The 15,169-nt window shown below is 41.2% G+C and overlaps 1 protein-coding gene across 2 annotated transcripts in view; it reads right to left on the reverse strand.

Annotated features, from left to right (window-relative positions):
• Positions 1-974: 974 nt before the first annotated feature.
• The window catches only part of IKBKB (inhibitor of nuclear factor kappa B kinase subunit beta), a 77,452-nt gene continuing 63,257 nt past the window's right edge, over positions 975-15,169 (reverse strand). For both annotated transcript variants that reach the window (XM_036751362.1, XM_036751361.1), the window contains exons 20-22: positions 13,580-13,707; positions 10,836-10,926; positions 975-2,411 (exon numbers count right to left, since the gene is read on the reverse strand). In XM_036751362.1, coding sequence (XP_036607257.1) covers positions 2,343-2,411; positions 10,836-10,926; positions 13,580-13,707 — 288 coding nt within the window. In that variant the 3' untranslated portion in view covers positions 975-2,342. The remainder of the gene's footprint in view (positions 2,412-10,835; positions 10,927-13,579; positions 13,708-15,169) is intronic.

The raw sequence follows: 15,169 nt of genomic DNA on the forward strand, positions 1-15,169 counted from the left end.
CTCCGTGTGGGATAGACCTCACCCAGAGACCATCCAGGCTGTCCTGGGCTGGAGCCCTGCTTCCCTCTGCTGTTCTGTGGGTTCTGCCGTTCTAGAATTGGTTCAGAGCCATTTTTTATAGGTTTTTGGAGGGACTCGGTACGGAGCTCATACTAGTTCCTGCTTACCAGCCGCCATCTTGGCACTGCCCCCTTCTCCACTTTCTTTTTAATTGTTGTTCAGTCATTTTCAGTTGTGTCTGACTCTTCGTGACCCCATTTGGGGTTTTCTTGGTAGAACTATTTGCCATTTCCTTCTCCAGTTCATTTTACAGATAAAGAAACTGAGGGAGACAGGGTTAAGTGACTTGCCCAGGGTCACACAGCTAGTAAGGGTCTGAAGTTACATTTGAACGCAGGTCTTCCTGACTCTAGGCCCTCACTCTACCTTTATGCTTATACCATTTGGCCCTGCAGAGCCAGCTCCAGTACCATCTCCTCCATGATGTCTTTGCTTACATCCGCAGCTATCAGGGGCTCCTATAGTGACTGCCACTTATTCGAGATTTAGATCACTGTTATTTTTTTACTGTGTGTATGTGTAATTCTCTCAGCTAGATGCTAAATTCTGCAAGCCAGGGACTGGGCCTTATACCTTTTTTCTTCCTCCATAATACCATGTTTTTAGCTCAGTGCCTGGCACACAGTGGCACCAGCAGTAAATTCTTATTAATGGTGATGATGGGGAAGAGCATGAGAAATATATGAATTTGATCTTGAAGCCAATATAATGAATTTCCCACCATTATAGAGAAGACGAGAAGGGTTAAGAAGCAAGCAGTGCTCCTGGGCCTGATAAATGAAGCAGGAATCAATTAAATTTTATGTTACTTTACATATGGAGCCTTGCTAAGTTTAGAGATCTTAACTTTATTTCTGTAAAAAACAGAATGTGCAACTTTAAGTATTCACTTGAATGACAAACAAAATACAGAATTTTACAAAATCAATCAATTTAATCACATTTCCAGATTATGTGAAAGATATGAAGGTAGACAGCCACATTTACAAACACACATTCAGTGAACAAAGGTGAATGGGGTAGGGAGGGATGGCCAGCAGCCCAGCAAGTCATATGCATACTTCTTTCTAGAACTATAACTAATAATTTTTGCACGTGGGGCAAAGTGTGCCCTCTTTTGAGCATGGGGGGGTTGGGAAGTGGAGAGCTCATCCCACCCCACAAACTGGTAGGTTTCTATTTGAACTAATTATTCCTGCCAATGAGGTTGCTTAGCTGGTTGTTTTTCTAACACTGAATGCAAGTGCTACGTGTAAGTCTTCTAAATTCAGTGATTTGGTGGAAGTCCTGATTACCCCACCCTAGTTCTATGTCTGCCTCCTTCAGTTTCATAGCACTGTCCCCCAGGCAAAAGAATTTCAAACAGTAGCTACTTCTGAGTTTCCAACTATAGTGAACCAAGGCTTACCTGAGGAGATGATCATAAGAGCATCACTTTGGTATGCTTAGGCCTTAGGGTTTTGTGGAGGACGGGCAAAGTAGTAGGCCAGGCATAAATTAATACCAGCAGCTCAGAGGGACAGAATGAGGAAATGAAGGAGAGGGTTTTGTTCAAAAGTACAAAGACCTGTGTGAGTCCAAATCAAGTACTTAGCTTTTAGACTGGAAAGGAACTCAGGCCAGGGGTGTGCTGGTAAATGTTTAACAACAGGGCTGGGGGTGGGGTGTGGAGAGGAAGAGACACTCACACTTTCAATAGGCATTATTAACATTTTTTTAAGTCTAGGCAATCAACAAAACAACAAGCAAGCCCTGATTGGAGCAAATGCCAATTTCTGGGCATAAATGCTCATACTGAAAATTTAACAATCTCTCACAAGCCGGTTAGAGCTGGCTCCAACATATTCCTGGACGTGTGTGTGGAACGGGAAGAGCTGGGAGAGGCAACCTCCAAGACGTCAAGAAAAGATTAACACTCATATAGGATGCCCCAAAGGGCTGCACTAACCCAGAAAGCAGCCAAGCTTATCCCACTGTGGAGGCAGCCATACTTTCCCAGGGCACAGACAGGATCAGTTGTGGCTCTATATGCTGGAAAACTCATGGCCTGGCATCAGGGAAGTTTTGCTTGGCATGGCCTCCTTCATGGGGGTCTTTCAGCTCTTATGCCCAGGCCCAAAGTGTAACCACTGGGTCTCACAACTACAGGAGAAGTGAGCTCCCTGTTCAGACAGCACTCTTGACTCAGGAGGTCATCATTACACCAGGGGTCAGAAGAGCCCCGGAGAGATGCATCCCTCAGCAGCATCACTCAGCTAAGTCCATCCAAGCAGCCTAGATGTTCAGATATGTGTCTGCTCCACGCTGGACTGTTCTCCATCCTCAGACTGTAACCAGGTCCAGTCCAGGGTCTGGAAGCCAACACAGGCACATTACAAAGACAGCAATCATTAGCAGACCTAGTTTTTCTCCAGCAAGAAAACAGTACAATTTCAGCACTAGGTCATCTTTTTATTATATTCTGGTTATTACAAGCTTTGGATGCTATATCTCCAAATTAAAAACCTTACCTAAGTTCTTCATTTTTAATTAGCTAAGCTGTTCATTTTGGTTGTGACTGACTCTCCATGACCCCACTTGGAGCTGTCTTGGCAAAGATACTGGAGTGGTTTGCCATTTCCTTCTCCAGCTCATTTTACAGATGAGCAAACTGAGGCAAATGGGGTCAAGTGACTTGCCCAGGGGTCACACAGTTAGTGAGGGTCTGAGGCCTGATTTGAACTCAGGTCTTCCTGACTCCAGGCCTGTTGCTCTATCCACTGTGCCACCTAGCTATCCCTGTATTAGGTAAGGGGTCTTCGATAATCTTAAGATTTGGTTATGATAAAAGCTGGAGGGTCAATTTTGGTGTTATTATTTTTAGTACAGAGCATTTATCTCTCCTTACTGGAGAAAAGAAAGTGCTACTTAGGGTACCTTCTGAGCTATACGAAGCCTCGGAAGCCCAAAAGTGTATGTGTCCTGATGAAAATGTTTGAGTGGCAGGTCTGGAGTCAGGCGACCTGGGTTCCAGTCCTGTCTCTACCGCAAAGTCACCTACCTGTCTGGGCCTCAGTTTCCTTGCCTGTTAATGGGGGGGGGGCTGGATGAGATGCCCTTGGAGGTCCCCTTCCAGCCCTACATCTACAATTCCACAACCCCATGGGTCCTGCACATGTGCCTCTCACTTTAAATTCACACTTGTCATTCATTATGATAGTGACGAGGCTCTATGTTTCATGGTCTCCTTTGTTTCTGCTCTTCCCATATGCAGGATCTGACTTAGAGGACAGGCATGTCGAGGTTTTCATGACAAATGGGCTAATTCTACAGCTGAGTACAGCGTGTAATCCATAGCTGCCAAACTCTGAAAAACTTGTCTGCAGAAGGCATAGAAGTCACTGGCATGGTGCCCCAGAGCACCCACTAGCCAATTCATTCTTTCTTTGAGAACAATATCCTCCAACATGTTATTATCAATGCTGATAATAACAGAAGTAGGAATGTGATGAATATAGAGAAGCTAGGCAGCTGGTGGTGCAGCGGGTAGAGAACCTGGCTTGGAGTCACGAAGACCTGAGTTCACATGCAGCCTCAGACACTTGACACACTTACTAGCTGTGTGACCTTGGGCAAGTCACTTAACCTCTATTTGCCTCAGTTTTCTCATCTGTAAAATGTGGATAATACAGCATCTCTGAGAGATGTTGTGAAGACTGGATGAAATAGTAATTGTAAAGCACCTGGCATATAGTGAACATGATATAAATGTTTGCTATAATTATTATTACTACAGAGAACTCTGGAAAGACTTAGATGCACAAATTACGTAAGCAGAGCCAAGAAAGCAATAAATATAGTTACAACAATGTAAATAGAAAGACACCTATCACAAAATCATCAAAAATGAATTACAGAAAACAGTGTAGTATTCATTATATAGGTTTTCTTGGAATGCAAATTTATTGTTTTATACTGAATCCTCTCATGTTCTGCTGTATACATGGAAATGTTCTTTTTTCCCTTTTCTTGTTTTGTATTTACCTTTAAAATGAATTTTAAAAATTACAAAAAAAAATGGAAAATGAATCATGAAATTACAAAGAATAAGGTGGGGCCTAAAGAAAAGGTATGAGAGAATACCTCCTTTGACTCCTTTGCAGATATGGGGAAGGGGAGGGAGATCTATAGGAGTGGAACACTGCATATGTTGTCAGATTTTTTTTCATGTATTGGTTCATTTTGTTGATTTTTTTCCCCTTCTTTCTCTTTTTCTTTAAAAAAAAAATTCTTATAGGGGATGGTTTTCTGGGAGGGGGGAGAGGAAAAGATATAGGGGGATAGTTAGGGTGATATCAAAACAAAAGGTATGAATACACATTAAAAAAAAACCATAGTAGTAGTGATGGTGGTGGGGGGTGTATGCTGCTGTGTCCAAAATTCTTTAATTTTCTAAAGATGCTGAAATAATTCTTGAATGAAATGAAAAAGGAACTCCCCAAAGCTTGTAAAAAGACATTCCAAATATTTCATTTGCTCAGTCTGTCAAGCTTAGTTGGTTACTATGTCAGTTTTGCTTGTTTTTTTTTTTTTTTTTTTTTGTTGCAGGGGAAGACTCATGGGGATAAGGATTGGGTGAGTAGGGGGATAAGACTTTGTGGAAGTGATGGCAATGTAAAATAAAAAATCCAAAGGTTTCCTTCCCTTAAACTCCAATGATTCTCTGGAAAACTAGTGTATATGACGTCTTATGAAAAAAATTTTAAAGGTCAGAAGTTAATCCAAACATGGAAACACTGCATTTAGAATGGGCTAAATCTTCATGCACTGCCTTTAGAAAAGCATGTGAGTCCTTCAAACCTAGGTAGCCATGCATGTCTGTGCAAATACTTTGTAGCCACAAGAATGAGGAACAGAAAGCTAGCTGGTCTGTAGACACCTACGTTTGAGCTAAAAAGGGAGACGGCAGAATGGAGAATCCCAAACAAGCCGAGCTCAAGCCAAGTCTTCTTTACGTGTGTTGCTGGGTCTAGAATCCCTATTTAGCAACAATCCCTAACCCTAAAAAGGTGGATGCCGCAGTTTTAGCCAAAATAATGATCTGTATGAAGGAAACTTTCAGGGCCAATCTCAGAATTCAGAATATGTCAGGGGCCATGGCAGCCGTGTGGGGCAGCTGGGGATATTTACAATTGTGCTATGCTTTCTTTTTTTCCTAATGTGTCATTATTTGACAGACATTTCTTACATTATCAGGCTCTCAAATATTTAGAGACGACTAACCTCTCCCTATATTCTTCAATAAAGTCTTTGTAATAAAAAAAATAAAAATAAAAAGGGAGACAGCTGGGATGGTCTGCTGCTCTAAGGCTAAGCCATCAGCGCTTATCATGGAAAGAAGAAAGATGCTTGATGAGCAGCCATGGCCGCCAGGATCATGGCTTTAGAGCTCAAGGGGACCTCAGAGGCTGCCTAGAGCAATCCCATCATTTTAGAGATGAGGAACCTGAGAGAGAGAGGTCCAATGACTTGTTAAAATTCACACGAGGAGTTAAGCGATGAGAGTTATCTGTTAGGATCTGTTAGATCGTAAGCTCCTTGAGGGCTTTTGCCTCTTTTTGAATCCCCAGTGCTTATCATTGTGCCTGGCACTTAGTAGGTGCTTAATAAATGTTTAATGATTGATTGATATATGAAATTGGAAAACAGAGAGGAGAAAACTCACAATATATGCTCTCTGCCTCAGGAAAGTATCCTTTATTACAAAAGGGGCTTCAGTTGGGATGGGGGTCTGGAGGGAGTAACTGAAAGTTGTTATATATTATGTACTAAAATTAATTTAAGTGCAAATAAATACTAAGCAAGTTTGATGTTCAGTGTTAAGTTTTTAAGTTAAGATATTTATTTTTTAATTTTATTTATTTATTTTTATTTGGAGGGGGGGAAGGCAGGGCAATTGGGGTTAAGTGACTTGCCCAAGGTCACACAGCTAGTGTATCAGGTGTTAGAATTTGAACTCAGGTCCTCCTGACTCCAGGGCCAGTGCTCTATTCACTGTGCCACCTAGCTGCCTCAAGATATTTATTTTAAAAGAAAAAAAGGTTGGGCGGAGGACTTTGAGTTCTCTAAGATACTGTGATACTTATGGAATTGTGGGGGGAAAAAAACCAGTGCCCAGAGAGAGGCTGCAAAGGAAAAAAAAAAGGTGCTTACACCATAATTCTCTCCAATGCTAGTTTGCATGATGATGATGACAATGATTTTTAAAGGAATGCATTTCCTAGGTGTGGAGGGTCACTTGAACTTGGGAGTTCTGGACTCCAGGAGAGCTAAAGCTCATCAGGTGCCCACACACAGTCTAGCACCAATATGGTAAGCCCCTGAGAGTGAAGGGCCACCAGGCTGCCTAAGGAGGGCCAAACCAGGTCAGTTCAGAAAAACATGTCTACCAGGAGTGGTCACTGCCCTTCCAGCCTGAGCGAGACAGGTAGACAGACTCAAAAAAAAAGAAAAGTCACATATCTCCTTGGCTCATTGCCCCTTTTTTTTCAATAGATCACCACACTTTATTCTGTTGTTGCCCATTGACCAGTAGGTTGTGTGGTGATAAGGTGTGTGTCTATGAGATAGTGCTTGATAGGAATTTGAGAATAAGCTTCTGCATACACGGGCATTTGGAATATTGCTCTCTATGATTAACAAGGCACTGCTCAGTATTAAGACAGACCTTCTCATAAGTGTGTCTTCCTTGTACTTTGGAAGCATCCTCTTGATTGCCTTCCCTTCCAGAAGTAAGTCTTCTAGTAAGCATTTACCATGGTCAGAATCTCTATTTGGAAAAGGCCCCTAACCAGGTAGTTAGGCACTTCGACGTAGAAAAATTTTAAATACGAGTATAGGGGCAACTCTCGACTATGTGATCCTCTAACTGTACGTTCTATGTTTTCCTTTTGCCATCTCAATCTTAACGGCCATTCCTAAGTGATCCTCTTGGCTTATGGCATGCCTTGCCCTTCCAAGATGCTGTTTGACTTCTCTCTCTGCTATGTGGTCTTTCAAAATACAAATACAAATATTAGTAATCTGTCCAGGTCTCCCCAAGGGCACCCTTTTGCTCTGCGGTACTAGGTTGTCTAGGGGCAAAAATGGACATCTTTGTTCAAAATATTGTTCATAATTATACGTGGCCTTTTTAATGCTATGTCTATTTTCTGGTCTAGTGGCAGAGATTCATTATTTTTTTCAAAATGTTTTAAAAAAAACCCACAAAACTGAAATCTGCCCACCTCAACAAACCTAATTATAGCCACTAGGTTCTTACTACAGCAGAAACAAATGTCTCATCTGCTTTCAGGAAAAGAAAGAAAAAGAAAAAAACAAAAAAAAATGGTCCTCATTGCTTTTATATGATGAACATATGTTCTATTACCATCTTTCTTGGGCATTTAATAATTTCCCTTTAAAATAATGAGAAAGTATTATAGAATTGAGAGCAGGAAGGGACTTGAATAATAGTGAGAGGGACAGGAATAGATACTGAACTGAGGATTTTGTTGATATGGAAACTCCTAGGTAAGGAAACTCAACCAATGCAAGTTAGTACCTTCTCTCTGCAACATTATAGTCCTCCAGAGTTACCAAAAGCATGCACAAGTTCAGTGGTTTGTCTGTTGTCACATGGCTAATGTCAGGGGTGGGATCTGAACCCAGGCCTTTCTGGATCTGAGGCAAACTGCCTCAATTTTAATAACTGACATTTGTGGAGCATTTCAAGGATTGCAAAGTGTTTTACAGTTGTTATCTCATTTGATTACCACAATAATCCTAAGAAGTAAATGCTTTACAGGCATTATTATCACCTACAGGTATTGGCTGAGAGAGGTAATGTAATTTACTTAAGGTCACACAGCTAAGAAGCAGGGGGGCCAGAATTCAAACCAGTGGTTCTGACTCCAAACCCAATCATACTACTACACAAGAGCCTATTTAATCAAACATAAAAATAGAGAAATAAACAATACATTGTTCCTAGAGAAAGGAAAGTTCTGGTTCAAATCCTACCCTCACATTTATTGCTATGTGGCCATAGGCAAGTCACTTAAACTCCACAATTTTCAGTTTCCTCATTCATAACATGGAGATATCTCACGTCATTATGAGGATCAAATGAAATAGAGTAGTGGTTCCTAAATTTTAGGGTCTCAGGATTCCTTTAAACTCTAAAAAATTATAGAGGACCTAAGGAGCCTTTGTTTATACGGGTTATATCCAGCGGTGTGCCGGTAAATGTTTAATCACAGCTCTCCACCCCCGCCCCCATATATCCATGAGACCTTTTAACCTTTCTTTTGAATTATTAATATTTTTCCCATCACTTTCCTAAATCTAGATAATCAACAAATCAATAATTAAAGCCTTGATTTGTAGCACCTGCCAATTTCCAAGATGTGAATGCCAACACTGAAAATTTAACACACTCAGCTCTCGTGGGCCACTACAAGCTGGTGCCAACACACCGCTGGTCATGTTGATCAATGGCTGCTAGATTAGAAATTAAAACAGTTCTGTGTTAGTGTTTTCATTAGGTATTAGTAGGAAAATTATGTTGACCTCATACATCCCTGAAAGGGCTTCTGGGACGCCTACCACGCTCTGAGCACTGCTGAAATAAAGTGTACGAAACGCTTTGTAAACACCAAAGTGCTATGTAAGCGCAGGCTATTCTTGTTGCTGTGGTTACTGTTATTGCTATCACCACTAGGACCAGCAGCTCAAGTCACTGTCGCGTTTACAACAGTGTAAAAGAGAGTTCTTGGATATCTGGGAAGTTTAAGAAGTCAGTTGTTTTTGTCAGGGAGTAGCTAGGTCGTGCAGTGGATAGAGTGCCAGACCTGGAATCAGGAAGACTCATTTTCCTGAGTTCGAATGTGACCTCAGACACTTACTAGCTGTGTGACCCTGGGCAAGTCACTTAGCCCTGTGTGCCTCAGTTTCCTCATCTGTAAAAATGAGCTGGAGAAGGAAATGGCAAACCACTCTAGTATCTTTGCCAAGATAATCCCAAATGGGGTCATGAAGAGGCAGACACGACTGAAAACAACTAAACAACATCAGAGTTTCTGAAACTGTCCTAGGAGGATCTGAATCCCCTTCTCTTCCCATGAGTCCACTGTACTGGAGCTGAAGTCAGCAAGACCTGCCTTCTAATCCTGCTTCTGCCATACTTAACTAGCCTTTTGTTCAAGGGTGAGACACCCTCTCTGAAACTCAGTTCCCTTACCTTAAAATGGGGATAATAATACCTGTAATACCTTCCACGTAGAATTGTTGTGAGACTCAAGTGAGGTAATATGTACAAGGAGCTCTACAAACTTTGTAGCACTATGTAAATGTCCACCAGTGCCATCACCATCCTCACCATCACCACCATCATCATCATTACAACCACCACCATCATCATCACCATCATCACCATCACCACCATCATCACCATCAGTATTGTTACTATTATTATTTGGGGAATGAACAGTGTAGCATGAATCTTTTCATACTTCCAAGGAGAATTTTCCAAGTTTAAAGCTCCCAAGGAAAATGGCAGTTCACAGGTCCTCTTCCTTTAGAGACATTTCTGCAAAGACAATAGAAACTCCTACCTGTGGATATGAACTCTGAGCAGGGCCATCCAATCCGCCAGTTCTTTGGACGCACACTCTTGGCTTCCAACTTTGGATTGGGAGTATGTAGTAAAACCCAGTGGCATGGGCTGGGTGATACCTGAGTCTCTGGGTCACATTTTGTAACCAGTTTCCTATGATCTATCCCATAGGACTGACCTTACCATCATTGCTTACATTCCAACGTCTTGCTTGTGGCTAGGTAGGCAGAATTTTATAAAACTTGCCCAAAAAGCAATTTCCCCCAGACTCCCCAAATTGGATTTTACTGTCAGGATAGAAAAACCACACTTCCTCCTTTCTACCAATGTCTCTGGGGGGCTGACTTGCTGATCAGTGCAGTACAGTGGACAAAGATCTGGCCTTGCAGCAAAGAAGATTGGGGTTCAAGACCTGTCTGTAACACTGAGGGGCCTATTATTCTTAGCTACTTACTAGTTGTGTGGTCCTGGGCAAGTCATTTAGATTTTTAGGGCCTGAGCTACAGAGCAAACGTTGATCTGCACTGGTAAAAGGAGTTCCCTCACCGGGAGCTCCCCAAACCAAAAGTGCTATGTAATTGTTTATTATTATTATTGTTATTATATTGCAGGTCTGTTCCAAAAGAAAAAATAGTAATAAGAGCCCAGCAGGACAGGAGACCTGAGTCAGGAAGACCTGAGTTCAAATCCAGCCTCAAACACTTGCTAGCTATGTTACCCTGGGGAAGTCACTTAACCTTATTTGCCTCAGTTTCCTCATCAGTAAAATGAGTTGGAGAAGGAAATGGCAAGCTACTCTAGTATCTTTGCCAAGAAAATCCCAGATAGGGTCATGAAGCATTGGACACGACTGAAACAACTGCATAACAACAGACAGCACTTTAATGTTTGAAAAGCGCTTTTTTTTAATGTTTGAAAAGTACATTATCTCACTTGTTCCTCGTAAGGACCCTCTGAGGTAAATGCTTTTATCCTGGTTTTACAGGCAAAGGAACTGAGGTTCAAAGAGGTCATTAAGTGATTAGACTAGGGTCACATGGCTATTAAGTGTCTGAGTGCTGCTAAATTTTTTCTTCTGTTTTTTTTTTTTTGGAAGGGAAAAGAGGAAAAGAGAAGAAATAAAATATGAATAAATTGTTACCATAAAACTCTGATCCTGCTTTTTCATGGTGTCCTCCATTACATTTTGTAACTGGGTACAGAGGGCCTGTGTTTCCATTACCAATTCTTCACTAAAGAAAATAAAGAAGTTGTTAGAAAACTGACTGAGTTAAAATGTTGATAACAGAATTCACTGTTTAAAACGTGCTGAAATGTTTGATGCTGTCTAAAAATGTGCTAGAAGAATCTTTAATCAGAGACAGATGAGAGCATTCAATGTGAACCCAAAATACACTGCTAAGACACAGCTGACAGGTACCTGTATTCTTCTTGTTAAACATCCAGAAAGTCAAAATTCTGACATGTTAAATGTTTTAAAAGATAAGGAGATAGATCCCTAGTTAATTTAAAAGTTAAAAGAATCTAGTTGACATTTAACTAGCAAAACTTTTGCTAAAGTTCAGTTCTTACAGCAATGATGGGCTATCAAGTGAAATTTTAAATCTCTATTTTGGGATATGTTAGGGGAAGGGGTATAAAAGCCCATACTGGCCCAAAAGTGGTTGAAGGGTATGAATAAACAGTTTTCAAAAGAAGAAATGTAAATGACCAATAATAATATGAAAAATGCTGCAAAATCACTAATAATAAAATGCAAATGGAAACAACTGAGATTTCACTTCATATCCATCAGATTGGCAAATATGACAAAAGACAAAAATAGATGATATTGGATGGGGTTTTTATGAATACAAGCACACTAATACTCTGTTGGTAGACCTGTCAATTGGTCCTATCATTATGGAAAACAATTGGGAATTATGCTAGAAAATTGACTAAACTGTTTATACCTTTTGATTCAGTGATACTACTACTGGTATATACTCAAAGAAGCCTATAGACAGACAGGAAGGTGCTATATATACAAAAATATTAATAGTTGCACCATTTTTTCATAGCAAAAAATGGAAAACCAAGACTTCTAGAATCCTTTACAACTCTTTTTCTTTTTTTTTGTATCCCCAGCAGGAAGCCAAGTCCCTTGCACATAGTATGCATCTAAATTCAGGCCTGTGGCAATGGGGCATAGAAATTTATCTTGCCCTACAAGAAAGTAAGGGAAAAGGGGATGGGGGGGAGTGGGGTGACAGAAGGGAGGGCTGACCAGGGAACAGGGCAAACAGAATATATGCCATCTTGGAGTGGGCGGGAGGGTGGAAATGGGGAGAAAATTTGTAATTCAAACTCTTGTGAAAATCAATGCTGAAAACTAAATATATTAAATAAATTAAATTAAAAAAAATAAATTCAGGCCTGTGCAACCTGCAGGCTGAGGGCCTGTAAGCTGCAAGTCAAAGAATTTCCTCTACATACAAAGGATGTTTTCCTCTACGTTTTTCACAGCTGCCTGAAATCCTTTGGCATGCCTTAAGCAGCCCACAGGCCACAGGCTGTGCAAGCCTGCATCTAATACATGCCTGTTAAATTAAGATGGTCAAACCAGTTCATGAAGTTACTTAGGTGTGGCCAAGTTATATTGGTTATGGGAGAGCCCACATTGGTTAAATCAAAGATCTTTGAAGTATTACAGTTAGTCAATGAAATAAGGGAGATGGACCAGATGGCCTCTAAGGCCCCTTCCAATTCTAAATAACTATGAGTCCATGAAAATATAGTAGGAGATAGAATTGGGAGGAGAGGGAGGCTGAAGCCAGATTATAAAATGTTTTGAATGTCAGGACTTTGCTCTGGATCAAAGGGACCTTTTAGAAAGGTTATCCTTTGGTTGCACCTATATAACCTACCGTCAAATTGCTTACTGTCTTAGGGAGGGGAGAGAGAGAAAATTTGAAACTCAAAATTTTATAAAAAATGAAAGGTTAAAAATTGTCCTTTCATGTAATTGGAAAAAATAGAATACTATTTAACAAAAAGATTATTTTGAGACTGGTGTGCAGGATCAACGGGGAAGGCAAGAGAATCAATAGCCCCAGCAACAACAGCTAACATTTATGTGGCTCTTTAAGGTTTACTAAGCAGTTTGCCATTACTATTTCATTTGATCCTCATAATAACCCTGGGACCTAGAAGCTATTATTATCCCCATTTTACAGATGGGGAAACTGAGGCTGAGAGAGGTTAAGCAACTTGCCCAGGGTTACTGAGCTAGTTAAGAGATGAGGTGAGGTTCAAACTCAGGACTTTCTGATTCCAAGCTGAACACTCTATCCAATATGCCACCTAGCTGATTCCAGAACCATGTAGGAGGCTATTATAATACTCCACGGATGAAGTGATAAGGATCTTAATAAGATGGTGACAGTGAGGATAAAAAAGGAAGGTGGGAAAGCAGGACACATTTTGGTGAATGATGGGGTGCAGGGAAAGAGGGAACCGAAGAAGGCTCCCATGTGTCATTTCCAAGTGAGCTGAGAGCATCAGCACCACTGAGAGTAGTCGCAGGGAGCTAGCTTTAGGGGAAGTGGGAAGGAAGATGATGGACTATTAGTCACCCAATCAACGAGTGTCTATTGAGAGCCATCCGTGTGTCCATACTATGGAGGAAAGAGAGGGAAGCGAAGATGAGGCTTGTGACTTCAAGTAACTTACACTTAAGTTGAAAGATACAAAAACGATATTATATCAATTAAAAAAACCCTAAATTCCGACTCTTGAGGCTTCCTCAAGCCCACCTGGATGTGATGCTTGGCAGGGAGCCCAAAGGCCATCTCATACAACCCATACTAGAACCCCAACAAAGGCTGACCCGGGTGGCCGACTTACCTTTTCTTGATTGACTCAGGTAAGCTGTAGGGAGCTGCGGGGGGCTGAGATAACAACTGGGAAGGATTACTAAGGCGAGATGCATTCATGCTATCCGGACTCCCACTCACCGGACCTCGTACTTTGCTCTGAAAACAAACAAACAAAAAAATTAACAGAAAATTCTGGAGTAAAGGCCAGAATGAAATTGTACAGTCACCCTTCCCCCACCCCCAGAAGAAAAATTACTAATTATTCTTTTGGAAAAAATGTTGGACGTATTGATTCTTGACCACACCAGTTTGGATTTCTGCCCACACGGTGTTTATGTGACAGAATTTCAAAGACTGGGTTCCAAAGACATCAAATCTTTTGCACCTTTCTCCTGGGCGTTATTTCATCAATTCTAATCCTTATCGTATCAATGCCAGGTAAGAAAGGACAGGTATTTTCCCATTTGCTAAAGGGGAATCTTGAAGAACGCAGAGGAATGATTTGCCTGAGTGGTAGAGCAAGGAACAAATGTAAAATACTGATTCCCATGGATATACAACTTTATACCTTCAGGTTTTGAACTAACAGCTCCTGCTTTCAGATCTAAACACACACACACACACACACTCACACACACAATATCACCTTCCAGCTGTTTCTTTGAATTAGAATTGAATATTCAGACCCACTTTTGGAATAATGGTAAAAATACTTGCAGGACCACATCTCTATTACATACAGCTGACATTCCTGAGTACTGTATTTGTCTGTCTTGGAATTCTAACCCTGAATTCTACTTGTGCCAGGGTCATCAGATACACATGCTTCCCAGATTCCCCCTCTAAATATATATTTCCCCTTCCGTTGCACTTCCCCATTCAGTCTCTTAATTAGTTAGGAGTTACTGTCATTGAGGAAATACTGGTTTACGCTGTTATTCATAGCCCTGTGTCAGATACTTGTCGACTAAAGGACTGGCCTCAAGGTCTATTCCATTCTATTTTCTGGCTTAGAAAATATATCTATGAGCCTCATTAGGAACTCTTACGTCTGTTGGTTGCTGCCCCTTAAGGAGAAGGATTCTGGTGATTCAGGACAATTCGAGTGAACCAAAGTCACATGACCCAAAGGGTAACTAGAGTGGTATACAGGAGTCCGGTCTAAGAGCTCTCCAGAGTAAATAAATCCAAAGAATTAGGCGGGAGTCATAAAACAGAGCCCAGAATAGTGGCCCAAGCCAGGGATGGGGTGGGTTGTGTTGGGGAAAGCCCACACAGGGGACAGAGAGAATAGTACCAGGCAATGGCAAATAACAGTTTGTCTCACCTAAGTCTCCAGCTGAGACAGCATCCTTTAATAGAAATGGTGTTATTTATGTCCCTCTTCATTCAGTTGGGTCTGTGTCATGTAGGCTTAGATACCACATCTAGAGTATTTCCCTGGAACTCAAGGCTATGACTTGGTAGCACAATATTGACAGAAGGCGCCTACCAGCTCTCCCCGAGCCTAGGACCCTGTGGGTTTATTAGGTACCAGAGGCAATTCTATCCCCTTCAGGTATACATACTTCCTGTCCATCCACAATCATGAGTGGCTGTGTTAACTTCAAATCTGATA

The sequence above is a fragment of the Trichosurus vulpecula genome, chromosome 3 (genome assembly GCF_011100635.1).
Source record: "Trichosurus vulpecula isolate mTriVul1 chromosome 3, mTriVul1.pri, whole genome shotgun sequence".
Classification (NCBI taxonomy): Eukaryota; Metazoa; Chordata; class Mammalia; order Diprotodontia; family Phalangeridae; genus Trichosurus; species Trichosurus vulpecula.